Source organism: Apis mellifera, linkage group LG3 (assembly GCF_003254395.2).
Source record: "Apis mellifera strain DH4 linkage group LG3, Amel_HAv3.1, whole genome shotgun sequence".
NCBI lineage: Eukaryota > Metazoa > Arthropoda > Insecta > Hymenoptera > Apidae > Apis > Apis mellifera.
In genome coordinates this window covers 8,047,087-8,070,679 of record NC_037640.1, presented here as the reverse complement: position 1 = coordinate 8,070,679, position 23,593 = coordinate 8,047,087, and the positions used below count along the sequence as shown (strand labels likewise).

At 33.1% G+C, this 23,593-nt stretch overlaps 2 protein-coding genes across 6 annotated transcripts in view; one reads left to right on the top strand and one right to left on the bottom strand.

The window, feature by feature from the left end:
- The window catches only part of LOC409643 (failed axon connections), a 31,492-nt gene extending 14,351 nt beyond the window's left edge, over window positions 1-17,141 (top strand). The window contains exons 1-4 of one of the 2 annotated variants that reach the window (XM_006563924.2): window positions 6,480-6,486; window positions 14,217-14,555; window positions 14,721-14,858; window positions 14,952-17,141. In XM_006563924.2, coding sequence (XP_006563987.1) covers window positions 14,232-14,555; window positions 14,721-14,858; window positions 14,952-15,308 — 819 coding nt within the window. In that variant the 5' untranslated portion in view covers window positions 6,480-6,486; window positions 14,217-14,231 and the 3' untranslated portion in view covers window positions 15,309-17,141. Of the gene's footprint in view, window positions 1-6,479; window positions 6,487-14,216; window positions 14,556-14,720; window positions 14,859-14,951 lie in introns of those variants that run through there. The other variant, XM_393141.7, reaches the window with a different exon arrangement.
- LOC409642 lies at window positions 15,855-23,382 on the bottom strand. 4 transcript variants are annotated; one of them, XM_006563923.3, is made up of 7 exons: window positions 23,273-23,368; window positions 23,088-23,163; window positions 21,496-21,728; window positions 21,011-21,172; window positions 20,659-20,866; window positions 20,399-20,594; window positions 16,274-20,248 (listed from the first exon to the last, which is right to left on the bottom strand). In XM_006563923.3, exons 3-7 carry the CDS (start codon window positions 21,676-21,678, stop codon window positions 20,056-20,058), a joined length of 942 nt encoding a protein of 313 aa, XP_006563986.1. In that variant the 5' UTR covers window positions 21,679-21,728; window positions 23,088-23,163; window positions 23,273-23,368; the 3' UTR covers window positions 16,274-20,055. The 4 variants fall into 4 exon arrangements, with proteins under 4 accessions (XP_623136.3, XP_006563986.1, XP_006563984.1 ...); XM_623133.6 differs by lacking the exons at window positions 23,088-23,163; window positions 23,273-23,368 and adding an exon at window positions 22,743-22,765 and having other exon boundaries at window positions 15,855-20,248; XM_006563921.3 differs by lacking the exon at window positions 23,088-23,163 and having other exon boundaries at window positions 23,273-23,382.
- Between the last annotated feature and the right edge of the window lie 211 nt (window positions 23,383-23,593).

Here is a 23,593-nt window from a genome sequence, read left to right as displayed (position 1 = left end):
TGAATTTTAAGACAGTCTAATGTTCATAAAACATCGTACATGTACACGCAATGTATATGGTGTTTATTTTTGATATTATAACAGTCAACGTTCTCGTCTCGTACAACATACAATGTTACACGGTAATTGAAATTTATCGCTCGATAAAATTTCATCCTTGCCTCGGAACGATAGCATTTTGTGGATCTAAGAAATGATTCATATAATTGCGATTTAGTGAGCTCGTAGGAAATAGATTATAGGGAAAAGGTTGTAAAATATTGATTTCTTTTCAAATAGGAATTATATATCGGGGTTATGATTCGCAAGAAAATGGGACTTTATGGGGGCAGGTTTTAATGTGAGTTAATATATTTGTACAAGATGCTAAAATAGGAAGTGTTATATGACGAAATAGATATACTATATATATGTCATAATTATTAATACAAGTATAATTACTTGTTTTCCCCGAAAAAAATATCTCAAGTGTTTCGTAATGTCAGGATGTCATCAGAGGTCGATTGTCATATAGATACTTACGTATCAATTGTGATAACTCTGTGGCATTACGCCATAAAAGCTTCAAAAATCCCTGATTTATTTCTATATATCTGTAAGAAATTTATTAAGAAAATATTATTTTATAATTTTTTTTTTTTTTTAATTACAACAATTTCAAACATTTAAATTCGATTTATATTTTTTCCACGTATTTTTCACTCGAGATACACGCAATACCCCGAATTCACCGTATCAGAATTGTCACGGCTGAGAAACCAGCTGACTCACTGGCCATTTAAATGGAAAAAGAAATAAAATGTCGCACCTGGTGCATTGTCGTAATAATTCGCAATGCGCAAGTTTATACTTGCATAAACGTGGAGATACTAACGCATTATTTGCCCACCATTTCCATTTAAGGTTCCACGTAAGAAAAAAATTTATATTATAAATTTCATTGCGCCAATCGCGATTGCCAAATTAGGATTTTTCTTCAAATCCAAAAACACACGGAATGTGTCCCAGATTTTTTTTCATCAGGACGTGTTCCAAATTTGCTAGAAAGTTTATTACAAACGTGAATATGTATAATTTATTATAAATATGAAAAAAAAAAAAAAAGAAAAGAAAAAGTTTGTTGATAAAAAGATTAATAATATAAATTTCTAGATTATTCTCGATTCAAACGGCAACGTTCGATATGTGGAACACGCAGTAGGAAAAATAACGATACGTACCACTAGCGACCGATCGATCGTTTCAAGTATACAGTCCATTTTTAAAAACGGTCGATAACTATCGATCCCTCCTCGTTTCGTTCTTAAACTTGGTTTATTTTTTTCGCTAAAATAATATATAAAAACGTTTAATTCAAAAGCAAAACAATTAGAAATGTACAATTTTCAAATTATCAAGTTATCAAAAATACCTGTTCCATTTATTTCCAATTTAGATCTAAGCTTATTATTGTTATGCACGATAAAAATTTGTGTAGTAAATTTTCTACAAATATAATTTTGTGGTAGATCAGTGTAATTGATTGCCGATTATTATTTTTCGTTTGCATTTTTTCGTAATGGCTTTTTAGCGATTTTTTTTTTTTCTGTATTTTTGCAAACTCTGTTCGTGTAAATTTTTTCTATCGAGTACACGAACGAAAATATTCTTATATATATATATTTCTTAATTTGCAAAGCTTTTCAAATATTCTTACGTATGTATAATATTGAATATGGAAATTCTGGGAATGGTTGTAGCTTTCCATAACGTTTAATCTTGTACAAATACATTCAACAGGATTTACAGCAAGGAAGAATCAAATATCGAATGTACAAATTGTACGGGCAGTGTTTGCAAAACACTTTGCAAGTTTCTTATCATTTTTTCTTTTAAACTCTTGTATAATTTTCATAAAAAAAAAAAAATAGTAAAAAAGACTGTGAGAATTCACGGAGATATCCCACAAGTATATGATTTATAGAAAATTCATTCATAAGTAACGATGATGAATGGCGTCTAACATTTATAGTCCATCTTTCTCGAATTTCAGATTAGCTCTATGGTCGTGACAAATATACGCCTTGCGTTCAAAAGTTTTTAATCTTTTTTTTTTTCAACGATCGTGACGCTGGGTAATATGAAAATATACCGGTCATCGGTTGAAAAGAAATTTCTGATGAAAGTTCTTAAGCTTTTGTAATGGACTCGGGCGATAGAAAAGCCTGACGTGTGTCCGTTCAAGATGCCACTAGAAAGAACTCGGTGTACACAAGATAAGAGAGATGAGAAAGGTCGTTTTTAATTTCCGATGACGCAACTGGTTTAAATAGCGTGTTCGCACATATTTGTTCTCCCTTATCGTAAAACTGTTTGTTGCGTTTCTGTGTACCGGGTGGTCCATTGAAATTAGGACGAATCGTATCTAATTGCAATTAGAAACAAAATGTAGAATTAATTAAACAGATAAAATAAATCGTTTTTAGAGTTATTTTCTATTTGATGATCATATATTGATTATATTTATTCTTCTTTTTATTTGATTTTTTTGGTGATAAAGTGACGCGTATCTTTTTAACATAAATTTTCAGCTATTTTATTCGTTCAATTGAAGAAAATCATGATCGTATTTTAAAATTAATCGATGTTATTTATCGATATTTTTATCAATGAGAAAAAAGAAGGGGGGAAAATTCAGGTTAACCTTTCTTTAAAAAAATTTTTTTTCCCTGTTCTCAATCTCGAGACACCCTATATTTCATCGTAGACGGAGCGTGTTGAGACACACGAGGGAGATATCGAGTTTGTGGTCAAATAGGTTCCGGGCATGCATCTCGGTGGTTTCTATCGCGGCAGAAATAAAGTCCCCAGAACGAATGCGGGGGCAGTGGCTTCTTAAAATAGCGCAGAGACCTCTGGAGTTGTCGATTGCGCCTATCTCTCGTACATGTACACGAAGGAATAAAGAGAACAAGTTGTTATTATTTGTCAATCGAAAAATTTTCAAATTCGTTGTTTTTTTTTCTTTTCTACTTTTTTAATAGATGTAATCTCCAACTGAGATCTATATTATAATTCTTGATTTAGTTTTTTTTATGCAGAGTATTTTATATAATTCAAGGAATGGAATATCAGTTTCGCGTTTTAACTTTTTTATTAACTCGAGGAAGGTTTCGTGAAATATTTGAATAAAATGAAAAAAACTAAATTATATGAATTCTGGAAGATAAATAAGTAAATCATGTGACACTACACTAAAAAATCAAGATACAACGTGAGTGATAACGGTAAAAGTATGTTGATTTATATTTAGGTTAGAGTTGAGGTTAGATAAGGGGAAAATTTTTTAAACTCGAATTAGATATTTTCAGAAAAGAAATAGAGGCAAGGAGATGGAGTAGATAGATAATAGTAGAAAATTAAGAGAAAACTGAATAGAAAGAAAAAAAAAATGGTTTTGTTCTTGAATTAATGAACGACTTCGATGCTTCATAACTCATTTCCTTTCCCTTTTTCTTTCTTCTCAATGAGTGATTCCATATTGTTGGATAATTTGAACCATCGTGGCGACACTTGTTTCGGGAATTTAAGGTCGTTTAACCTTTGACTTTCGTGGTGACATCGGAATCGCTTGAAGGCCATTCGTGGAATTTCGAGCATCTACGAAGCACAATTCTACTTATCTTCGACTCCGCTCAGTTGCCTATATCGTTAGTGACGAGAATTTTTATATACTTACGTATATAAAAATATAATAATAAGTATATTATATACTTGTTTTTTTTTGTTTAAACGTATAATAATTATTGTATAAATTATTAGAACAAAGATTCGCTATGGTAACGCTTGTCGTTGCAACGGTATAATTTTATCTTTGATCAAAGCTGTTATTGTCGTTATTTTACCAAGCATTTTTCCTGTTTTCCTGTATATTATAATCGATAAGTTATTTATACGAGGTTCTTTACCTCTTGTTGTTTACCTAAGAATATTAAAAGAGAAGATTTAATAAAAGATTCTTTTAAAAAAAATCATCAAACAACGTCAAGAATTTTTTTTAACTGCATTTATAATTTAAAATAAACGCTACAAAATTTCGAGTATACGAATATATAACCCAATGAAAAAATAGATCGACTTGATCTGAACTTGGCTCAAAAAATTTTAATACAATCTGCCTTCCAATTTAAAAACATAGTCATTGCATTCGTTCTGCGATTTTTAGATTCGATCTTTTTTCAAGAATTCTTCTCGATCGAATCTATCTTGATTCAAGACGATGGATCTATCTCTTCGTATCTCTAAAAGAAAGAACAATCGATGCGTGTGTTCGTTTAATGAAATTACATAACTCGGCTGTGCAAAGGGAAATTGAACGGTACCCTTATGTATCGCAGCTGTTATAATCGGACCCCGCCTATAATTAAATTACCTTTTAATTGGATTACAATGCGACTGTACACGGGGCCCACGTTTCCGCACGGACCTTTGTAGACGGTTCTTTTTCCGATCCTTTGTTAACACAACCTTCCTGCCTGTCCCATAAATTTTTCGTTGCTCGTAACTCTTCTTGTTCTCTGCTCACGTTATTTATTTTTAGCAAATCGTTCATAAAGGGTGTCCCAAAATTAACGCAAGATTTGAATTTGCCGCCACTTTTGCGTCAAGTTGTTGGCAACCCTTTGAAAAGAGAACAGAATTGAGAGTTTAGTAAAAATGGAGCGTTATACGATACAACAACGCGTACTTTATGATTCAGTTAAACAATAAATATCTAAAGATTGAAAATTCTTTTTTATATTTAATTCAAATCTTGCGTTAATTTTGGGACACCCTTTATATACATATTTTTTCACGTACAAAATTTTTTTCGATACTTATCTTATTTTTTTTTTGATAGTATGATATCGTGAAAAATTTTTTGGATATTCATGTAAATTAATTTTTTTACTATTTTTATTTATTCCCTTTTCTATTGTAAATATTTATATCTATAGAGAGAAATGGATATCATATACTTATGTAATTGAATTATAGCATATTTTAATGTCATTATAATGTCAAATATAAATAATGGGTATTCGACGCGAAATGTAGACGCCATTTATGTAAATGTGATACAACATGCAACGGATTAACCTTTGATTCAATAGTGCATTCTAAGCTTACATTTGTATTGAATATCATTGAATATCGTTATCGACGGACAACGCGCAGGCGTTGCTTTCCTTAAGTTAATAATAAAGATCAGTTCAAAAATTTATATCTCGAATATCGTCTTCGATATCGTGATCTGAAAAAAAGAAAAATATTTTTCAGAAATCCAATTCATAAACGTAATAAAAAAAAAGAGTGATTAATTTCCTCCATTCCCTTAATTCCTTCTAAAGTAAAAACAAACTCCGCTCTGGATGGATAATCCAACTCCGCTTCAAGTACTTTTCCCAGTACCAACTCACCGCTTTCTTATTCTTTTCTAGTTAGACAACGAGAAGACCTAGGGGCGATTAAGCTCAATGTAGTGGCAACAGAAACATCGTACATGCCGGCATACCACCGCAATGTACCCAATTTATCCCCTTTGCCGCGGGTCTTAATTAATTAATCTTCCAATTGAACCTCATTACTGCTTATCTTATCGCGTTGGAACGCTCGAAAGACTGCGCGCGCCGGGCAAACGCTTCTCTCTCTCTCTCTCTCCGCTGCGGCATTCCTCCACCGCGAGAAATTCGTTTCGTCTTGCGGGTTCATTGCACCTTGTATTTCAACATAGAGAACGAAGAAAGAGGGATGGTGGACATCGGGATGCAAGGTTTGCGTGAATTAGAATCGTCCGAATGCCTCGAATATTCGAGCGCAGACGGGAGAATTTCATTTATTGGGATTTGAATTTGAATTGGTAACCGAATGAATTCTTACTACGAATATCCGTTCTGTATAAATGTCCAAATGTTAAAAAAATGAGAGAAAAAGGAAAATCTTCTCGTCTCGAGAATCCATTCAAACGTCTTCCACGTTAACTTTTTCATTCACGTGAAGAAAAGATTCCCTTTCGTTGTTGTGGCAACCCTTATCGAGGATGCTGTAATCGCGCCAACTATACGATGGCGTGACAGTCCTCGAAGAAGACGCTTCCTCTGCTTCTCGTTCCATTGTCCGTGTATCAAGGAAAAATTATCTTTGAATGTTTCGTAAGACATCTCACACGCGGCAATGAAGGAAGTTCATTGTTCGACGATCCATCGGAACGCGGCCATCAGAGAAGTGTACCAGATAATTCTGTATACGATGGGAAACCGAGGATCGTTATCTATAGATTGAAATTTTCTTTCATACTCGACAGTGGAGAAGAGTTAAATCGGATATTGGCAACGATATATTTATTCTAAGTGAATGAATAGGAAAATTATTTAAAAAAAATTATAAAGTCGTATCAATAATTCGTTCGTTCAATCTCAAAGTCGACAACTTAATTGTTTCGCGTTCGCAATATTTCTTAAATACGAGGTATGTCCGTTTCACACGATGCCAAAGAGGCGGCAGCCCGTGTAACGACAACGCTGTTGCACGTCGACGCGGAAACGCGGGGAGCAAGGTGAACTATCTGGACACACACGTGTTGAACTGGTGGCCGACATGTGCGGCATCGAGTGTCGATCGTTGAGGTAGGCCGGCCACCGACCTCTCTACCGAGTTTTAGACTCGATTCCGCCTCCTTCTCTCGATCACTGTCCCGCCACGTACGATTGGATTTTTTTTCTTTTTTTTTATTATCCGTGGCTCTGTTCCAAATGCCAATAATCAAAAAAGGATCGATCGTAAAGTGGTCTATTTCTGCACTTTGGCCAGACATTAAATTAAAAATTTCTTTTACTTATCTTTTTATTATTTAAAAAAATTAAAATTATCCTTCAATTTTGAAATTCGAAAGAGTTTAACATAATTTTAAATATTTATCCTCGTGTTTTAGTTTGAAGAAAGAAATGTTGTTCGCTTTCATAAATTACTGCATGATAATTAGATTGTCACATTCGGTTTGCGAAACACGGTTTAATCGATATGCACGATTGTCAGACTTATTTGGGCGGATGTAACATAACGTAGAATGTGGAAGTTTTAGTATTCAGGTTTGCGAGTGTGCAAGTATGATGAATGTTAATTGCAGGCTCGCCATTCATGCAATCTTTTTAAAGGATTCTCATAATTTCCTACTTCCACCTTGGTCAAAAGTGTTTATCGTTCGTTAAGTAGGCGTTTCAGAATGAACGTAGCCGGTTAATCATTATTATACACATTTGTTCCACGAAGAAACCGTTGTTCACCATAATTAATGCCGCAATCTTCCGATGGTAAAAAACATCCTTAACCCTTTTAATTTTTAAACTACGGTCAATATGGGTCAAGTAAAAAATTGTATAAGAAGAGAGGAGAAATTGAATACGTACGCGGTTAAAAATAATATAACTTCGGAGGAGGAGGAATTTAATTTATATTCGACAAATTTATTTCACGAACAATTTCAACGGTTCGATCATTGCGCGATTGATAAAACTGTTAGAAGAATACAATTCGCATTTAATTAATCGACTCTTGAACAAAATGAATCCAATCTTTCCAATGATCTCGAGATCTTCTCTTGTGTTGCTACGAATGCTACGGCGACAGAATACGAGAGAAGATATCAGATATAGCTCATAGTGGCGGAGCACGTACAGTGCACGCTATCCGTTAAAATCTAATTGTATGATTATGGATCGGAATTTCGTGGCAGGAGGCAGACAACGAGAGGAGATTAGACGGTGTGCAGCGAATGCAATCTTCTTATGCCGTAATTTCTGCTCTCCATAGTCTTTTCAGATTCATTGCAAGCGATCCAAGACTTCTACTTCGTCCCACATTGGAGCACATATTACTTACGTAGGATTTCTTCTGACAATCCATTTGGAGGGATAATTGGCGCATATTAAATACGTAGCCTCCTCGTTCTTCCCTACTTAAAATCTCTCATAATAAAATCATATCGGAGCATTTTTCAATTTGCAAAGAATCCTACATTTTCTATTATCTTTTAAATTCGTAATTATAAAGCATATTCGATTCGAATATTTTAACGAAACAGATTTAAAAATTTTCTACAAAATATGAACAACACGTGTTGCATTATTTAAATTATTACGTATGTATAAAAAAATAGAAATATCTATATGAAAAAAGAGCCATCTCATAAGACGTATAATCTTCACGTCCGCTTGTCAGGGACCGTCGTCAACGAGCTTTTTCTTCTCTAATCCCTCCTCATCCTCCTGTATCGTTTTCAGCCGCCTAATCCCGCCAAGTTAATCGTCGGTGAAGACCACGAGCAGAATATAAGGGGCCACTCGTTTTACAGCTTCTGAGCATCGCGGCAGGGCGCCCATTAGGAATATTTACGGGGTACCACGATTCTGTCACGTCCAGAAGAGGTCTCTGTTCCTCCTTGTACCATTACTCCTCTACTCTGTCTTCCTCCTTTTCTGCCTGGAACCGTGGACGTAATCGAGCGATGGGGGTCATTTGTTAACGGTTAGATAGGCGGCCAACCTGGTGTGTACGAGTTAGACACGAGAATGGGGACCACTTTTCAGTCGCTCTCCATTATGGAGCTTGGAAGGCTGTACCCCCGCCAGTCTCCCCGAAAGGTTGAAGCGCATCAAAGTGACTAGGCTACGGCCATTTTACGCAACAAATTGCTCATTGTTCTCGAGATACGCAGAAAAGAAAAGAAAAGAAAAAAAGGAAGAAGAAGAAAATAGGAGAAAGAAAGGAGAAATGTTAGGGGAGAATCTCTTTCCACTCTTCTCTTATTCTAGAGTATTTTCCGCGAGAGTCGTCGTCGTCGACAGGACCATTGTCAGATACGGCGTGTAATTTCGCGTTTCCTCTTTTCTTTCCAGAAGCTATAGCTATAGTGAAACTCGTGGATGCTTAACGAGGGGAACCGATCTTTCGGAGTCTAAAGTCGTCCGAGTTTATACGCGTGTCAATTTTTTTTGTGTATCCCGGAGAAGAGAAATTTTTACGATATTTTTAGAGAATTTTTTCAAACACCTCGCATACATTTCCTAAGTGTACGTATTTCAAATTATCCAAAAGATGTTAAATTCTTTAATCCCATAGAAATTCCTCTATTAAATTCATTTATCTTAATATCTTCAGGATTTACAGTTACATTAAGCCATTATTACTTAATTACTAATAACCTAAAATTTAGAAAATCATATTTATTATATTATTCTTCAAACAATTGAATATTTAAATTCATTCTTTTGTTTTAATCACAGAATTTATGGATCAATCTTCTTTATAGCAACAGGATTTCATGGTTAGACACGTATTAATTGGATTTTATTTTAGCTATTTTATCTTTTCTTTATTATTCTTTTCAAACTATATATTCTCCTCATATTATTACGTAGCTACTATAAATTACAGAGAAGCAGTTTGTAAACTTAGTTTGCAACATCGTGTGTGCGATGAATATTACATTTACTCCCCCGTGAGTCATACCTGATTCGCCCCCTGTATAACATCCCCTAAATCATTAAGCGCGCCGATAGAAGATGGATACTGTAATAAGAAGAAATTTCATTGAGGAAAATCGTCGAACGATCGCCAAGCAATTGCACGGATACCAAATGGTAGTTTTCTGTCCCACGAGTTAAGATGGATTTGGGCTTAGCAAGTTGGATTAAAGACAGCGTTGGATGTGCCAAGTGGCAGGTTCGTTGGACTTGGCAGTCACGGCTGCGTTTGCTTTCGTTTTCGGCCGATCGGTTCTTCTCGGCCGACTTTACGACATAGCCAGCCTTGTGCAGTGAAACTATTTACAAGTGCCGTAACCATTCACCTCTCGCCGGTATTTTCATCGAGGCGACGTGTTCCGTCATTGATACCCGACCAACATTTTTGCACGACCACGCGTCACGTTTAGGTGACTCCTTTCCTCATCGAGAAACATATTGCAAATTTACCTTTCCCTTTTTTATTTTTCGTCCTATTTCTATAATCATTTTTCAATATCGATTATGTAATTATATTAATTGATTTTTTGAAGCGAGGAATTAAATATTGTAGATAATGAGAAAGGTATTCAAGAAATATCGTAGGTAGTTGATGGTTGGATTATTTTCCGTGTATTTGAATACAATCGAGGATTAAAAAAATTGGTTTGATAAAGATACAGTTATTCGTGCGATGTTAAGTATATTTGCATTTCATTTGTATGCTCCGTGTGTTGGAAAACATATGGTCATGTTGTGAAACATGTCGCTTTCCTCTCTTTCGCGTAGTAAAGAATAGCGTTGGTAATACGTATCGCTGTAAGCACAGTAGACGAGATGGAGTTGACTTATTTCGAGATATATCGTGGTATTATTAGACTTAAGTTCGATGTTTGACGAGAAGAAGTCGCGATGGGTCGGGATTTCAGTTTGATGTTCCTGTTTATACACACATGTGGCACATGTGATAATTCACAGTTGGCGGATTTGAAATATATGCTACAAAATTTTTTTGCTCTTACATATTTTTTAAATTTTGTACATTAGAATAATTAAGTTCAAATTAATTATTAATTGTTCGAAATTTAAAAAATAATTTGTTGCATTTATTTCTATTTTTTTTTTTTTTTTTTTTGATATCCAAATGGATATAAATTAAATGGAAAGTGAAGAGGGGGAGGGAAAGAGAGAGGTGGTCCTATTGGTCCTTGGTATAGGGCTGTGGCTAAACTTCACTGTTAGCTGGCGCTGGAGCAGTCAGCAACCAGTAGCAGCTAGCAGCATCCCGCACGATCAATACGCAGCGCAAGCTGCGAGCCACAACTACGTGAAAATACGGCAACGACTACCATGATCGTCACCGACGAAGACGATGACACGACTACTACGTTCATGACGAGGACTGCCTACGTACGATACCACGACATAACGGCTTGAAGCCTGAAGGAGGGAGGGAGGGAGGGAGGAGGAAAAGGGAGGAGGAGGAGGAGGAGGACGTTGCCAGGCGACGGAAGCTGCCTACCGCCAGAGTTCATCGTCCTCCGGCATGTTTCTTCTCCCTTCCACCCACCTATTCACCCTGCGTTTATCCTTCTTCTCCGCTCCCTCCGCGCCACTCGACTTTGTCTTCTCCTCGCTCTTTCTCGTTTTTCATGCTCCCTCTCTCTTTTTTCCCTCTCTAACCCCACGCATTCCCCCCTCCTCGATGCCTCGCTGTTGTACCACTCCCTGATTCCCTCTCTGACTTTTCTCTTTTACATTCTCATTCCTCTTTTCGTCCCGTCTCTTTTTCTTTCTACGTACGGCCCTTTTTCTTTCGGTTTTGTATTTTTCTCCAGTTGCTCCTCGCTTTTCGGTCAAATTTTTTTCTCCACTGCGATTTTCTTCGCACACCGTTTCTACGATCCGATCGAAAACTAGTAGCTCAATTTTAAGGGTCTGCTCGTTCAAAGAAAATTACTTTTCTTGATTTTCTTTTTGCTTTGATTCGTTCTCTCTCGTTCTCGTCTTACATTCTCGCGTGCATTTTTCTTTTTCGCGTCAATTTGTTTTCCCTCTTCGACCCTGATTCTTTTCAAACGTACGAACGCGCATGCGCCGTTGACTTGTATATGTACACATCCGATTTGACTGAAAAAAAATCACGAACGAAGAGCAACTGTCTCGCGTAATTTGTAACTCCATCTATCTTCCTTCTCTGTTCGATTTTTCACCTCTCGAAATTAATATATACGTTTTTCTGCGATATTCCACTGTACGTTTTTTTCTTTTTCTCTTTGAATTATTCTCTTTCGAACACGTATAGACGTTTTTAACGATCGTCCTCAATTACCAGTGCAGCACGATCATCGCGCCATCTGCAAAACTGTAAACTCGCGAATTAATCATATACCGACCGCGTTCATCGATTTTATACTAGAGGATATTTAATTCCACTACGGCATATCGGATTTTCGCTCTTTCTGCTTAAGTCGTTCTACACCGTTCGAATACGGCTTCAGCGCCCATCGTGTCCTTTTTTTTTCCCCCCCTCCCCATTTTCTCTCAACGTTTGTTTGAAATATATCCCACGAGTTCAATGTCCAGCGCGAAGGTTCGTTTCCAATAATATTTCAGGGTACGTAGCGAGCATCTTCTCCATATCCCTTTATCTTTCCTGCTACCATTGCACATGTGTATCGTTTCTTCTTTTTTTGCCCTCCAGTTTAAGCTTCTCTTTTTCTTCGATTTACTCTTCCCCCCCCGATTGTTCGTCCCTTTTTTCTCTCTCCTTCTCTCTGCGTTTCCCTAGACTCTCCTCCCTGAAATTCGCATTGGCATACATTCTCTTATACCACCTCCTTCTCGTTTCCCTCTCGCGCTAACCTCCTTCCTCTCGTCGTCGTTCTTCCTCGTCCATCCCCCCCACCCCTTTCTTGTGCCACCCGTTCGTACTCGCGCCATTATCACGACGCGGTCGCATTGCAAAACAACCTCCGTTGCACCTCGTCGTCGTTGACGTCGTCGTCGTCATCATCGTCTTCGTCGACGTCGTTTCCATCATCGCTATTATCACTCGCATACAAAGACGCGGTTGTCGACTGCTTGTGCATTGCAGTCTTTAGGGCCTGTCCTCAAACCGTTCTCCCTCCCGCAACCCGACCAACAGATCTTCCTATTCGACTTACTTTCGTTTATTTTCGATGACAGTGCAGCTGCACGCTGCACTCGCTGATTGCCGACGATGATGAGCTCTTTCCGAAGAGATATTCCCACGTATATATCGCGACGTTGTTCCCCTTTTCGTGGGACCGGACTCGATGCTCCGGTCTCTTCGTGCGTTATTGTACGGTTAATTCAGGTGATTTCTATAGACGCGGACGTGCACGGCTTGTTCCACTTGTCGATCCTTAATTGACATAAGGAAACGTTTTCTCGGACATTTCTTTATCTTATCCTTGCTTTTTTGAGGATGGATCCGTGAAAATGGATCGACGACAAGTCTCCGTAGGATTTTAGGAAATCGTCGAGGATGTATACATTTTTGACAGAATTATTAAAGCATGTATTTATGTATATGTTACGTCATTTATCATCTCTGTATTAATTTTCTTAAAGAAAGTCGAAAATCAAGAAATTCTAGGTCACCATTCATTTACAATAAAATGCTCTAACAGATGGCCGGCAAGTAACTAGAAAGTTTCTTATATTACCTCGGGTGAAATCTTGGCAATGTAGATGTTTATTCTCATTGACAATGTTTTAAATCAGTAAGTTTCAAGAAAGTGGACCATATCCGTATTAATTTTCTCTTCGGCCGATTATATTATGTTGTATGTATCTATCGCCTTCTTAATGATTTAATATAAACAGGATTTTTTTTAAACATTTTATCGTTCGAAGAGAATTCTCTTCGAACTTCGTCGAAAAGAACGATACGCGTGAAATCTTCCACAGATGTATATCGCGCTATCAATATTGCTTCGCAATACGATCCACCTGTAAAGGACACCAGATATCTTATTGACTTACGATGTACTCCATGTGTGGCGCTGGTGCGTATAAATAGGCGCAGGTGCAATTATTTCTTACTCGCTGAATCAAGTTGAGTACTTTACCTTAACCTTCTCTCGCACTGTGTTCACTTTTTATTTAATCCCTTTTTCTTCGAACGAGATAATATACTTTTCGAATAAAAGGGAATTTGAATGAAATGAAAAATAGTTTATCAGGATTTGAACAACGTGAAACTTATTTCAATAACGAGCACCTTAGTCATGATGAAGGTATCGAAGCCCCTTGGTGTTCCTTTACTTTTTCCGGTTTTTTTTCCTTTCCTATGAATCGACCGCTCGTATCGCAAAGGTTTCTGATCCCATATGCGTACGCGCTTCTAAATATTGTATATAGCAAATATTCAATGTAAATTGTTTTCTTTAATTAATTAAAACTTGAATTATTTCACATTATATAACACAAATGAGTTTTTTTTTTTATTTTAGCACACATAATCGAAGCGAATATTTTTCCTCTAATTTCTAATTATTGCAGTAAAATTGTAATTAGAGTTAATGTGATTAATTAACGAGTATTGTGTTATGTTTTCATACTAATAATAGTCGAGCAATTAAAAATAATTTGCTCAAATTAAGAATGAAATATCGTTTTTTTTTTCTATAATTCAATATTATAATTTTACTTTTTTCTTTTTTGTTCTAGAATGTGGACCATAAGATGAAATTCCGTTCCAAGAAAGGCGCGTTACCATTTGTCGAGCTAAATGGTGAGGAAATCGCGGATAGCACGATTATCCTTCGTGAGCTTAGCCAGAAATTTGGTAAGGATCTGGACGCTGTTCTTACGTGCGAGCAACGAAGCGTATCCCACGCAATGATATCGATGATTGAAAACCACTTAGTCTGGGTGGTCATGTGCTGGCGAACTAAGAATCTTGATCAGGTTTTTAAGGGTTACAAGGTGAATCTTCAGCACGTGCTGGGTACTCGTATCCCAAATGGCATTCTCAATTTCTTTTTCAAACTCACGGTCGGTCGTAAGGTAAATAAATTAATTATAAATTTCCTTTTTTTTTCTCTCATTCGTTCTCACGATTAATTATCTGTAACTGGAATAATGGATTAAATGGTCAAATTTTAGCTCAGATTAAATATGTATATTAAGTATTTATACATTTATAATTAGCATGCTTGGTATTTATTTCAGGGCGCAAAGAAAGTGAAGGCGCAGGGTATGGGTGTACATACTCCAGAAGAGGTGTCCCAATTCGGTTGCGCCGATCTTAAAGTTCTTTCTGACATGCTTGCAGACAAGCCTTTCTTCTTTGGAGACGAACCGACTACGGTAAACGAAATTTTAATCTATTTATCATACCAATAAAAGTTATTTTATATATCAACCTCTTACTTAAATTTCTTCCCATTTCATTCGAAACAGTTGGACGTTGTAGCATTTGCACATCTTGCCCAAATTCTCTATATCGATAAAGACACGCCATACAGTCTGCGAGACTATATGCAGGAGAATTGTCCAAACTTGGTGGGACACTGTTCACGCATGAAGGAACGATGCTTCCCGGATTGGGATGAGATTTGCTCCACTCTTGATATGAATACTCATCTACCGAAACCGGAAAAACAGGAAGAGAAGGAGGGCAAGGAGGATGCAAAGGAGTCGAAGGAATCAAAGGAAGAGAAAGAGGGTGACAAAGAAAAGGCGGATAAAGAGGAGAAGGAATTGGAGAAAGACAAAGAAGTTGATGAAAACAAAGAAAAGGAGAAAGAAGGGAAATAAGCTCTCTTGAAAGACAAACAAGTCGTTCAGAGAAAGGGAAAAAGAAGATTTAAAAACTTGAGAAAAGAAAATTGAGGGTGTGATCTGGTAAGATATAGAAAATCTTAGGGGGGATGGGGGTTGAAAAAGGAAAAAAGAATGGAAATGGAAGAAAGAATGCGCGCGTGTATGTGTGTGTGAATGTGAATTTCGTATGAATGTTGACAGAAAGGAAGATAGAAAATGAAAGAGAGAGAGAGGGGGGGAGGGAGGAGGAGAGAGGAAGAGGTATTAGAGAGGATGAGTGATAAGAAAGAAATTGAAATGTGTGTGAAAGAGCAAACGAGAGAAATTCGACGTGTGAAAAGTAAGAGGGGTAGGGGGATTTCAGGTTTAGAGCTCTCTACTTATACGTATAGATATTAATAGACTCATAATGTTAAATACTTCGTTTATATACGTTCGTAACACGTTATTACGCCATTTCTCATCGACACACCCCCAGCACACCCGAATCGAATAACAAACATTATTATTATTATTATTATTATATTTGACCCAGGGCCCTTTTCCCCTCCCCCTACGAAAAATAATACGAGAAAAATTATAAGGAATGATTAACAGAATGGGGCTATCTTATAAGTCATTAGAATATCGTAGGTTTGCAATATATCAAATGCAATAGCCTGACACATTCAGGTTTGTGAAAGATCTTCTTCGATGAATAGTGGCCAAAATGAATGTATCGTACCGTTGTGCAAATAGACGTAAACCATGATATGATTTATACGATGCAATTTAATGTGAAGAGGCGAAATCATTTATGGTTGCGATATACGACGTTAGATAGCGCCCCTGATACTGATTCAGGGAGAAGGCGTCTTGCGGTCGCTTCATACAGCATTGGCTCTTACTGTGCAAAATGAGTTACGTACCTAGCGTTTCAGCAACGTACCGTATATCACATTGTGATCTTCGTTTGATCGTTTGCTTTTTTAGTTATATGTGTATATGTCGCACTTTTACAATCACTGTACGGTATTTTTACGAGATTTTTCTTTTTTATCATTCTTTTATTATTTTTTTTTTATATAATTCAAAGTCCATTCAAATCACTTTTCAGAGTATGATGTCATAGATTGCTTTCTAATGCATTTGAATACTCGAGTGATTTCTGCAAAAATCGTTTTTTATACAACGATGACCAGAAGAAGATTGGATGTTAAATCTTCAAATGCATTAGAAAGAGACTGTTTTTGTGGTGTGACTGTTTTTAATTTTGACTTAAATTTTCGACTCGTTATATATATATATATTTTTTTTTATATGATTTCTCTCAAATAGATTACTAATTTTCTAACGCGCGTGCGTCAAGTTATGTAATTTTTTTACGATTCATTGACAATGTCCCTCCGACGAACGAAGTATCATTTGCGATTACGGATCGGCGGTAAATGATGATATTTACGATGATTTGTATATTATTAGAGATATTTGTATTACATACATGCGGATACAATCACAAGTGATTGTGCCGCTGGAAGCGGAAATGGCATTGTCACCGCGTTCTGAAGTTATTCGGACGCTTTGTTTCTTCTTTTTCTTTCATCAAAATAAAAAAAAAAAAAAAAAAATATGAATAAAAATAAGCTAGAAAAGAGGCACAGGCAAACATCGATCGATCTCTTCTGTCTGGGTTTCCTTTCGATATTCAAATATGAAATAAAAATAAAAAAGAAAAAGAAAAACGAACGAAACGCTGTGCTGCCCCCCGTGTGTTAGTTCAACTTTATTAGATGACTTTTTTCTTCGGATGTGTGAGAAAAAATTTTACATAACGAAGTAAAAAAAAAAGAAAAAAAAAAAAAAAAAAAGAAAATACAAAAAAGTGTCTTTCACGCATCGAAATGAAAGAAAAAACATAACACACCAAGCGTGCGCGCGCGCGAATACACCACACGCACACGCATACACATATATATACACGTACAGACATTTTGATGTATAATGTTATATCGAACGGGAATTGAATGTTTTTTGTACGAGGCCGGCTTTTATTAAAGCGTTGGCCAGAAAATAATTCCACGAAGACACGAGATTAATATAATTAATATTTAAGTAGCTTACTATAATTAAACGACGATTACGATTACATAAAGAACAAAAGAAAAAAACAAGTAAGTAAACAATTAGTGTGTGGAAACTGTTTATACCTTATTAGAAACAACGCATACGTTTACATCCGTGGTTACATTATTATTATTATTAATTATTATGGATTATTATGAATAAATAGTAAATAAATAAAGATTAGTAATGACGAAAGGAAAGAAATGAAAAAAAAGAAGTAATAAGAAAAATACTTGGACAAGACCATAAACGTTGCAAGCACAGTAGGTAGGCACACATCCAGTACAGTAAGATTATAATAAGGAGAATATTAATAATAATTATAATATGACTGCTCGTTTTATGCTCGGCGCTATACATTTCATTGTCATTATTATATCACCATTTATTAACGATATACATACGAATAAATAAAATGTGTTTATAAATATAATGTGATCTTTACGAAATTTTCATCGATCTTTATTAATTGACCCGATACGATGAATATTTTTTACATAAATAGCAACAAAAGAAAAAAAAAATTTCTGTTTTATTTTATATTGTTTGTATTTGCGACTATCTTATTGTGCATTTATATATAAATAGCACATACACACTGCATGCAAATTAGGTTAGGTGATACGATTAATTTAGTTTTATTAAGAAAATTTTATTTCTTTAATTGCGGCAAAGAATGTGTTAGAATCGTTCGAATATTTTCATTTTTAATTATGTTATAACTATAAAAAGTGCTCCTTTTTAATTATGTTATAACTATAAAAAAAAAATGTGTACATACGTCGTGTATAAGTTGTACGATCAGTAATTTTTTTCATACATTTGATATAAGTTTTATATTGATATATAAAATATTGAAATATTGAAAAATAAGTAGAAATGAGTAGGACAATATGTGCATTATATATTATAAATATTGAATAAGAATAAAGTGTCGATGTCGAGTTAGAGATTTAATAATACATAATAAAAAAAATATATAAAATGATCAATAGTTTATTTAATGTTGCTTTATTTTAAAGTGCCATAAAATAAAATGAAAAGTGAAGTGTTTGAATAGAAAGCATGATTGGATCAACTATTATTTATTATCTAAAATTTAAAGATTTACATAACAACGATTGAAACGATCGTTTACAAGATAATACTTCTAATTTGGCGTAATGTGTTTGTAGTTGTATTCTTTTAATATTTGTATCGAAATATATATTTAAATTATAATGAATCATAATATCTATTTTTATAATATTGGTTCGAGAATATTAATTTTTATTATGATTGCTTTTAAAAGAATACAGCTAAATAATACTTTTTATTAATTATAGCTTTATTTTTCGATTTACTACTCGGCACAGGATATGTATAATATTGCTATAATTTAATGCTACGATTTAATTTACTTACAATTATTAATATTATTTAAACAGATAGCTTTTTATTTTTGGAATTTTTTGGATTTGTCTATGATTAAACATTAATTTTTATTTTCTATATATAGTTAACTTTTACTAAAACTTTTTCTAATTGATTTTTTTTTAAGTAATGTTTAATTTGCATCGATTAAAAACGGATTTTAAAGTAGTAATAATCAATTATAAAATTAAAATAAATTTCATTTTTATTCTTTTTATTTTAGTGATATTTTTAATATTTTTCTTCCATTTAGCTTGCTAAATTACTATCCAAACGTTTGATTTTTAGATATGTAAAAATATATATAAGCAACTAATATTGTTATATATATATATATGGTCCCTAGTGGTCCAAAAATATTGTTTTCACAACTCTGTCATTAAAATATAATTGTGTTCTAATAATTTTTTTCCAATTTATTTTCTATAAGAGAATAATATTAAACAAATGAATATTTACAAAATTGGAAATAAATATATACAATAAATTCTATGAAATAGAAGAATGTTTAGCAGAAACTATATAGCTTCGAAACTCTATAATAATATTGCACATTTATTTTTATATTTTTTTATATATGTATATATAATTATTTTTTTAAAGTTTAAACGTTTTTTAATCTAGATATTATGATGAATTCGATTTTAAATCGAATTGCATCATATTCGAGGTAGTATAATTACGATTTTAACTTCAGTTTAATTTTTTTATATTTATTAATATTTTTTAACATTATCTTTAAGATTTTTAAATTCCTAAACTTTAAAAAGTACCAAATAAGTATAGTTTTTTAATTAAATTTAAAAAATATAAATTTTTTCAATTCATTTAATAGATTAGCAAAATATAGTAATACGCATCTATTTTCATAATCATTATTTTACATATTTTTTACTTTTTTTGTATAACAGCATTTTATATATTTTCTGAACTCAAATCACAAAGAACATCAACATTTTCAATTTAAAAAATGTAAAAAATGCAATCACAACATATTAACGTTTAAATGACATAATATATGCTTTTTCAATTTATTTCAATTTCTAATTACGTAGAATTTTATTTGCATAACCTCTAGTTAAGTTATTATTCTTAACCGAGTGGAATAATGAAAGACGATGCGAACAATAAAATGCAAAGAATCATAACAGCCTCAAAAGGCTGTGCTAGTCATAGATGACTGCACGCCGGACTTCGAATTCGGTTGTCCGGCGTGTGACTATAGCTACGTAGACGCAGCAAGACTTATTGATGTTGATTCAGTGACAGCTGATCGTGGTTTTACATCTAACGAATCATAAAGTGGAAATTCGCAACAGAAAAGAAATTTTAGGAAATGAGGCACTTCAACATATATGGATGGTGGTATTGGTATTAATGGCGATGTAGATAGTTTGTAATAGCGATATTCGGCATTACTGAAATATATTAAAATATTTTAGTATATAAATTTTCTTAAAATTTGTTTGATAAAAATAAATAAATAATATATGATACATACGAGCTAAAAATCTATAAATTTTATGAAAATTAGAGAGATTAATAAATATTGCAAATCAGAAACTTACTCGCGATATCTCTCATCGGAAGCTCTTTCCAATAGAGGCATTCCAGATAAGAATAGAATGATGAAAGTAGTGAATATTGGGGAAGCTATAGCAATCCATTCAATGCCTTCAATTACATTCAAAGATATTACAAAGATACCCCACCATACTACTATTTCTCCAAAATAATTTGGGTGTCTGGATAATCTCCATAATCCTAAATCATAATTATTAATCATTTGTTATTGAATATTTGGAAAAAACTGATGTAAAAAACATACCGTCATTACACCATTTGCCATTATTCACTGGATCTTGTTTGAAAGAAAATTTCTGCAAATCGGCATAAGTTTCAGCTAATAAACCAGTCACGAAAAGTCCCGTACCAGTGCTATCCAATGTTGTCATCGTTTTAGGAGCTGGTGGTATTTTGTGTCGTGGTGAATTAATGATAATTACTGGTAAACTCACAACATAGACCCATACAGCCTAAAGATAATTTTTTTTTTAAATATACAAATATTTAAAATACAAATGAAAATTAAAATATAAAATTAATTAGAAACTAAAATAAAAATTGCGATAAATAAAATATGATTTCAATAAATAATTGATTTTGATTATTATTGTTACCTGAAATGTCCAAAATACAGCAAAACGAATCACATTACTGCGACGATCTTCAAATCTTTTATCGCGACCAATTTTAATAATCCGATATAATAGATATCCAGAAAGACGAACACCCCACAAGCAAACAAATATAGTGACCATAAGTTGTCTACTGTCATAAGGCTACAACATAAAATTTACAATTATAAATTATAATATTATTTACATAATATTAATAATATTTAATACTTACTTTAATACTTATGATTTAATATTTATGATAAATTTGATACAAAAATATTAATGATTTTGATATTTTAAAAATGAAATTAAATATTAAAATTATCTTTTAATGACTATTGTTAGAAATTATAAATTTTTTTAAAAATAAATGATCTTACAAAAATAAATTAACAATGAATCAAAATATTTCTATGATTTAATAATTCGCTCTGTGTTTCATTTGCATAAATATATATATAAAAACGGTTTTATAATTAGAATACCTTGCCTACTTGGCCGAGAAAGAAAGTGAGAAGGGCGAGGATGATAAAGTTCGTGCCGCCGGCAAAATCTGTTAGTTTGTCCAGCTGGAAGGTCGCCGCAATTGTGAAGAATATAATTTGCATACCAACGGTGACGATTGCACTCACCGCGAAGTGGTCTTCATCTAAAATATCGACCGCCATTGATCGATTGTTGATTTCCCACCTCCACACTTGATGAACTATTTTCGAATCTGAAGTCATTAATAAAACTGTTATGTAGCTTTAGAAATATAATTTTTAAGAAAAAAATATTTATAGAAAATGAAAAGATATATATATAATAATTTTATAATTAAGAAATCAAAATATTATTTAAAATTTCTTATATTTTTATTCTAGTTTTTTTTATCAATGTTTTTTTAAATAAAAATATTTTGATTTTACTTATACAATTTTATAAAATATTATTTTTGTTTATTTTTTAAAATATTTTAATAATTTACATTATTTTAATTTAAATATAATGTATTATAAAATGAAATAAAATAAAAATTATAATATATAATTATATTACAAAAAGTATAATTGAAGTAATATTGTAACTAGTGATACCTGCAAAAGTTTAAACAGACTTGAAAGGATTGTATATTGAAATATAAATCAAATACTTAATATTTTTATGATTCTACTTTAATTCACTTGTACATATGACCTTGATGCTTAAATGTTTTTCATTTATTGATTATATTGGTTCATGCATATTGTAGTTCCATTGTTTAATAACAGTATACATTTTGAGAATATAATATTTTGAAAAATAGAAAGCAATAATAATTTTATTTTACAATTTAAATTGTTTCATTTGTAATCGATAAAACAAAATTTATATTTATATTAAAATAATTAAAAATTTAATTTAATATTTCATATTTCGAAATAAAAAATTTAAAAATTAAAATTTACTTCGATTTAAAAAAATTGATTTTTCTTTTAAGAAAATATTTAATTCATAATCTTTTTTATTATATATCGTTTGATTTCTGCAAACAGATTATAATCACTTTTAACTATCTCTGCATTGTTGAATGTCGCAATGCAGCTCATTTTATTCAATATTATCACAAAAAATATTTTATAAAATATAATTTTCTTTATGACATATTCATAGCATTTAAAGTATCTTTTTTATTTGATGTAATGTCATCATTTAAAATATTTTCAGTTATAAAACAATAGAAAAATGAATATATTATATTTGTACTTACCGTTTTTTTATTCGAAACTTTTGCATCGTATAGTCACAATTTAATTTTTAATCAATCATAAAATAAAAGCCAATATTCTTGTTAAAAAAATCCAATATCAATTATTTATTCGAAACAATACGTGCAATTAGAAAAATTCACATTTATTACCAATTTATTACCAATTTATTAGCAATTTCTAACTATAATCAAAAATTTCCCGAATTATTTTTCAACGTTGAGCATGGTAAAGAACAATTTGTTTGATATTATCAATTAAACATAATCTTAGCACTATTCACAAACTCAATTATCACAGCATTGTCAAAAATCGAAACTGATATCATTAATTATCGTTCAACTAACCATCTTTGAATTCCGCATCGAATACTAAGAGATAGATACAAATCACACCAAGTCACTGTCACTTGAGAACGAAAATCTGCGAATTCGGAATATCCTTATTTCATAGAAACATTGAATTTCTAGGTAAGAGAAAATATTATTTATGTAAAATACGTATATATCAGTTAAAGAGAAATGATGATTACCTCAACAGAGAGGAACCTCATCGTAATAATTCGTAAGATGTGTAGAATAGACCTGCTTCCACCCGCGGCGATAGGCAGCGGCAGGACTACGAGAACATTCAATGTCGAATCTAAAACAAGAAATCCCTGATCACGTGCTATGAAACGACTGCGAGCGCATCAGGCGCTTTTCTTCTAGCTCGAACTCTGTTACCACTATATACGTCTTCTCCTAATCAGTACTCTATGGTGTGACCTATTGGGTTTTTCGATTCACATTGACTGTCTGACATTACGGCTTATTATAATTATTTCCATAATTAGAATCTTATCATGCAATCT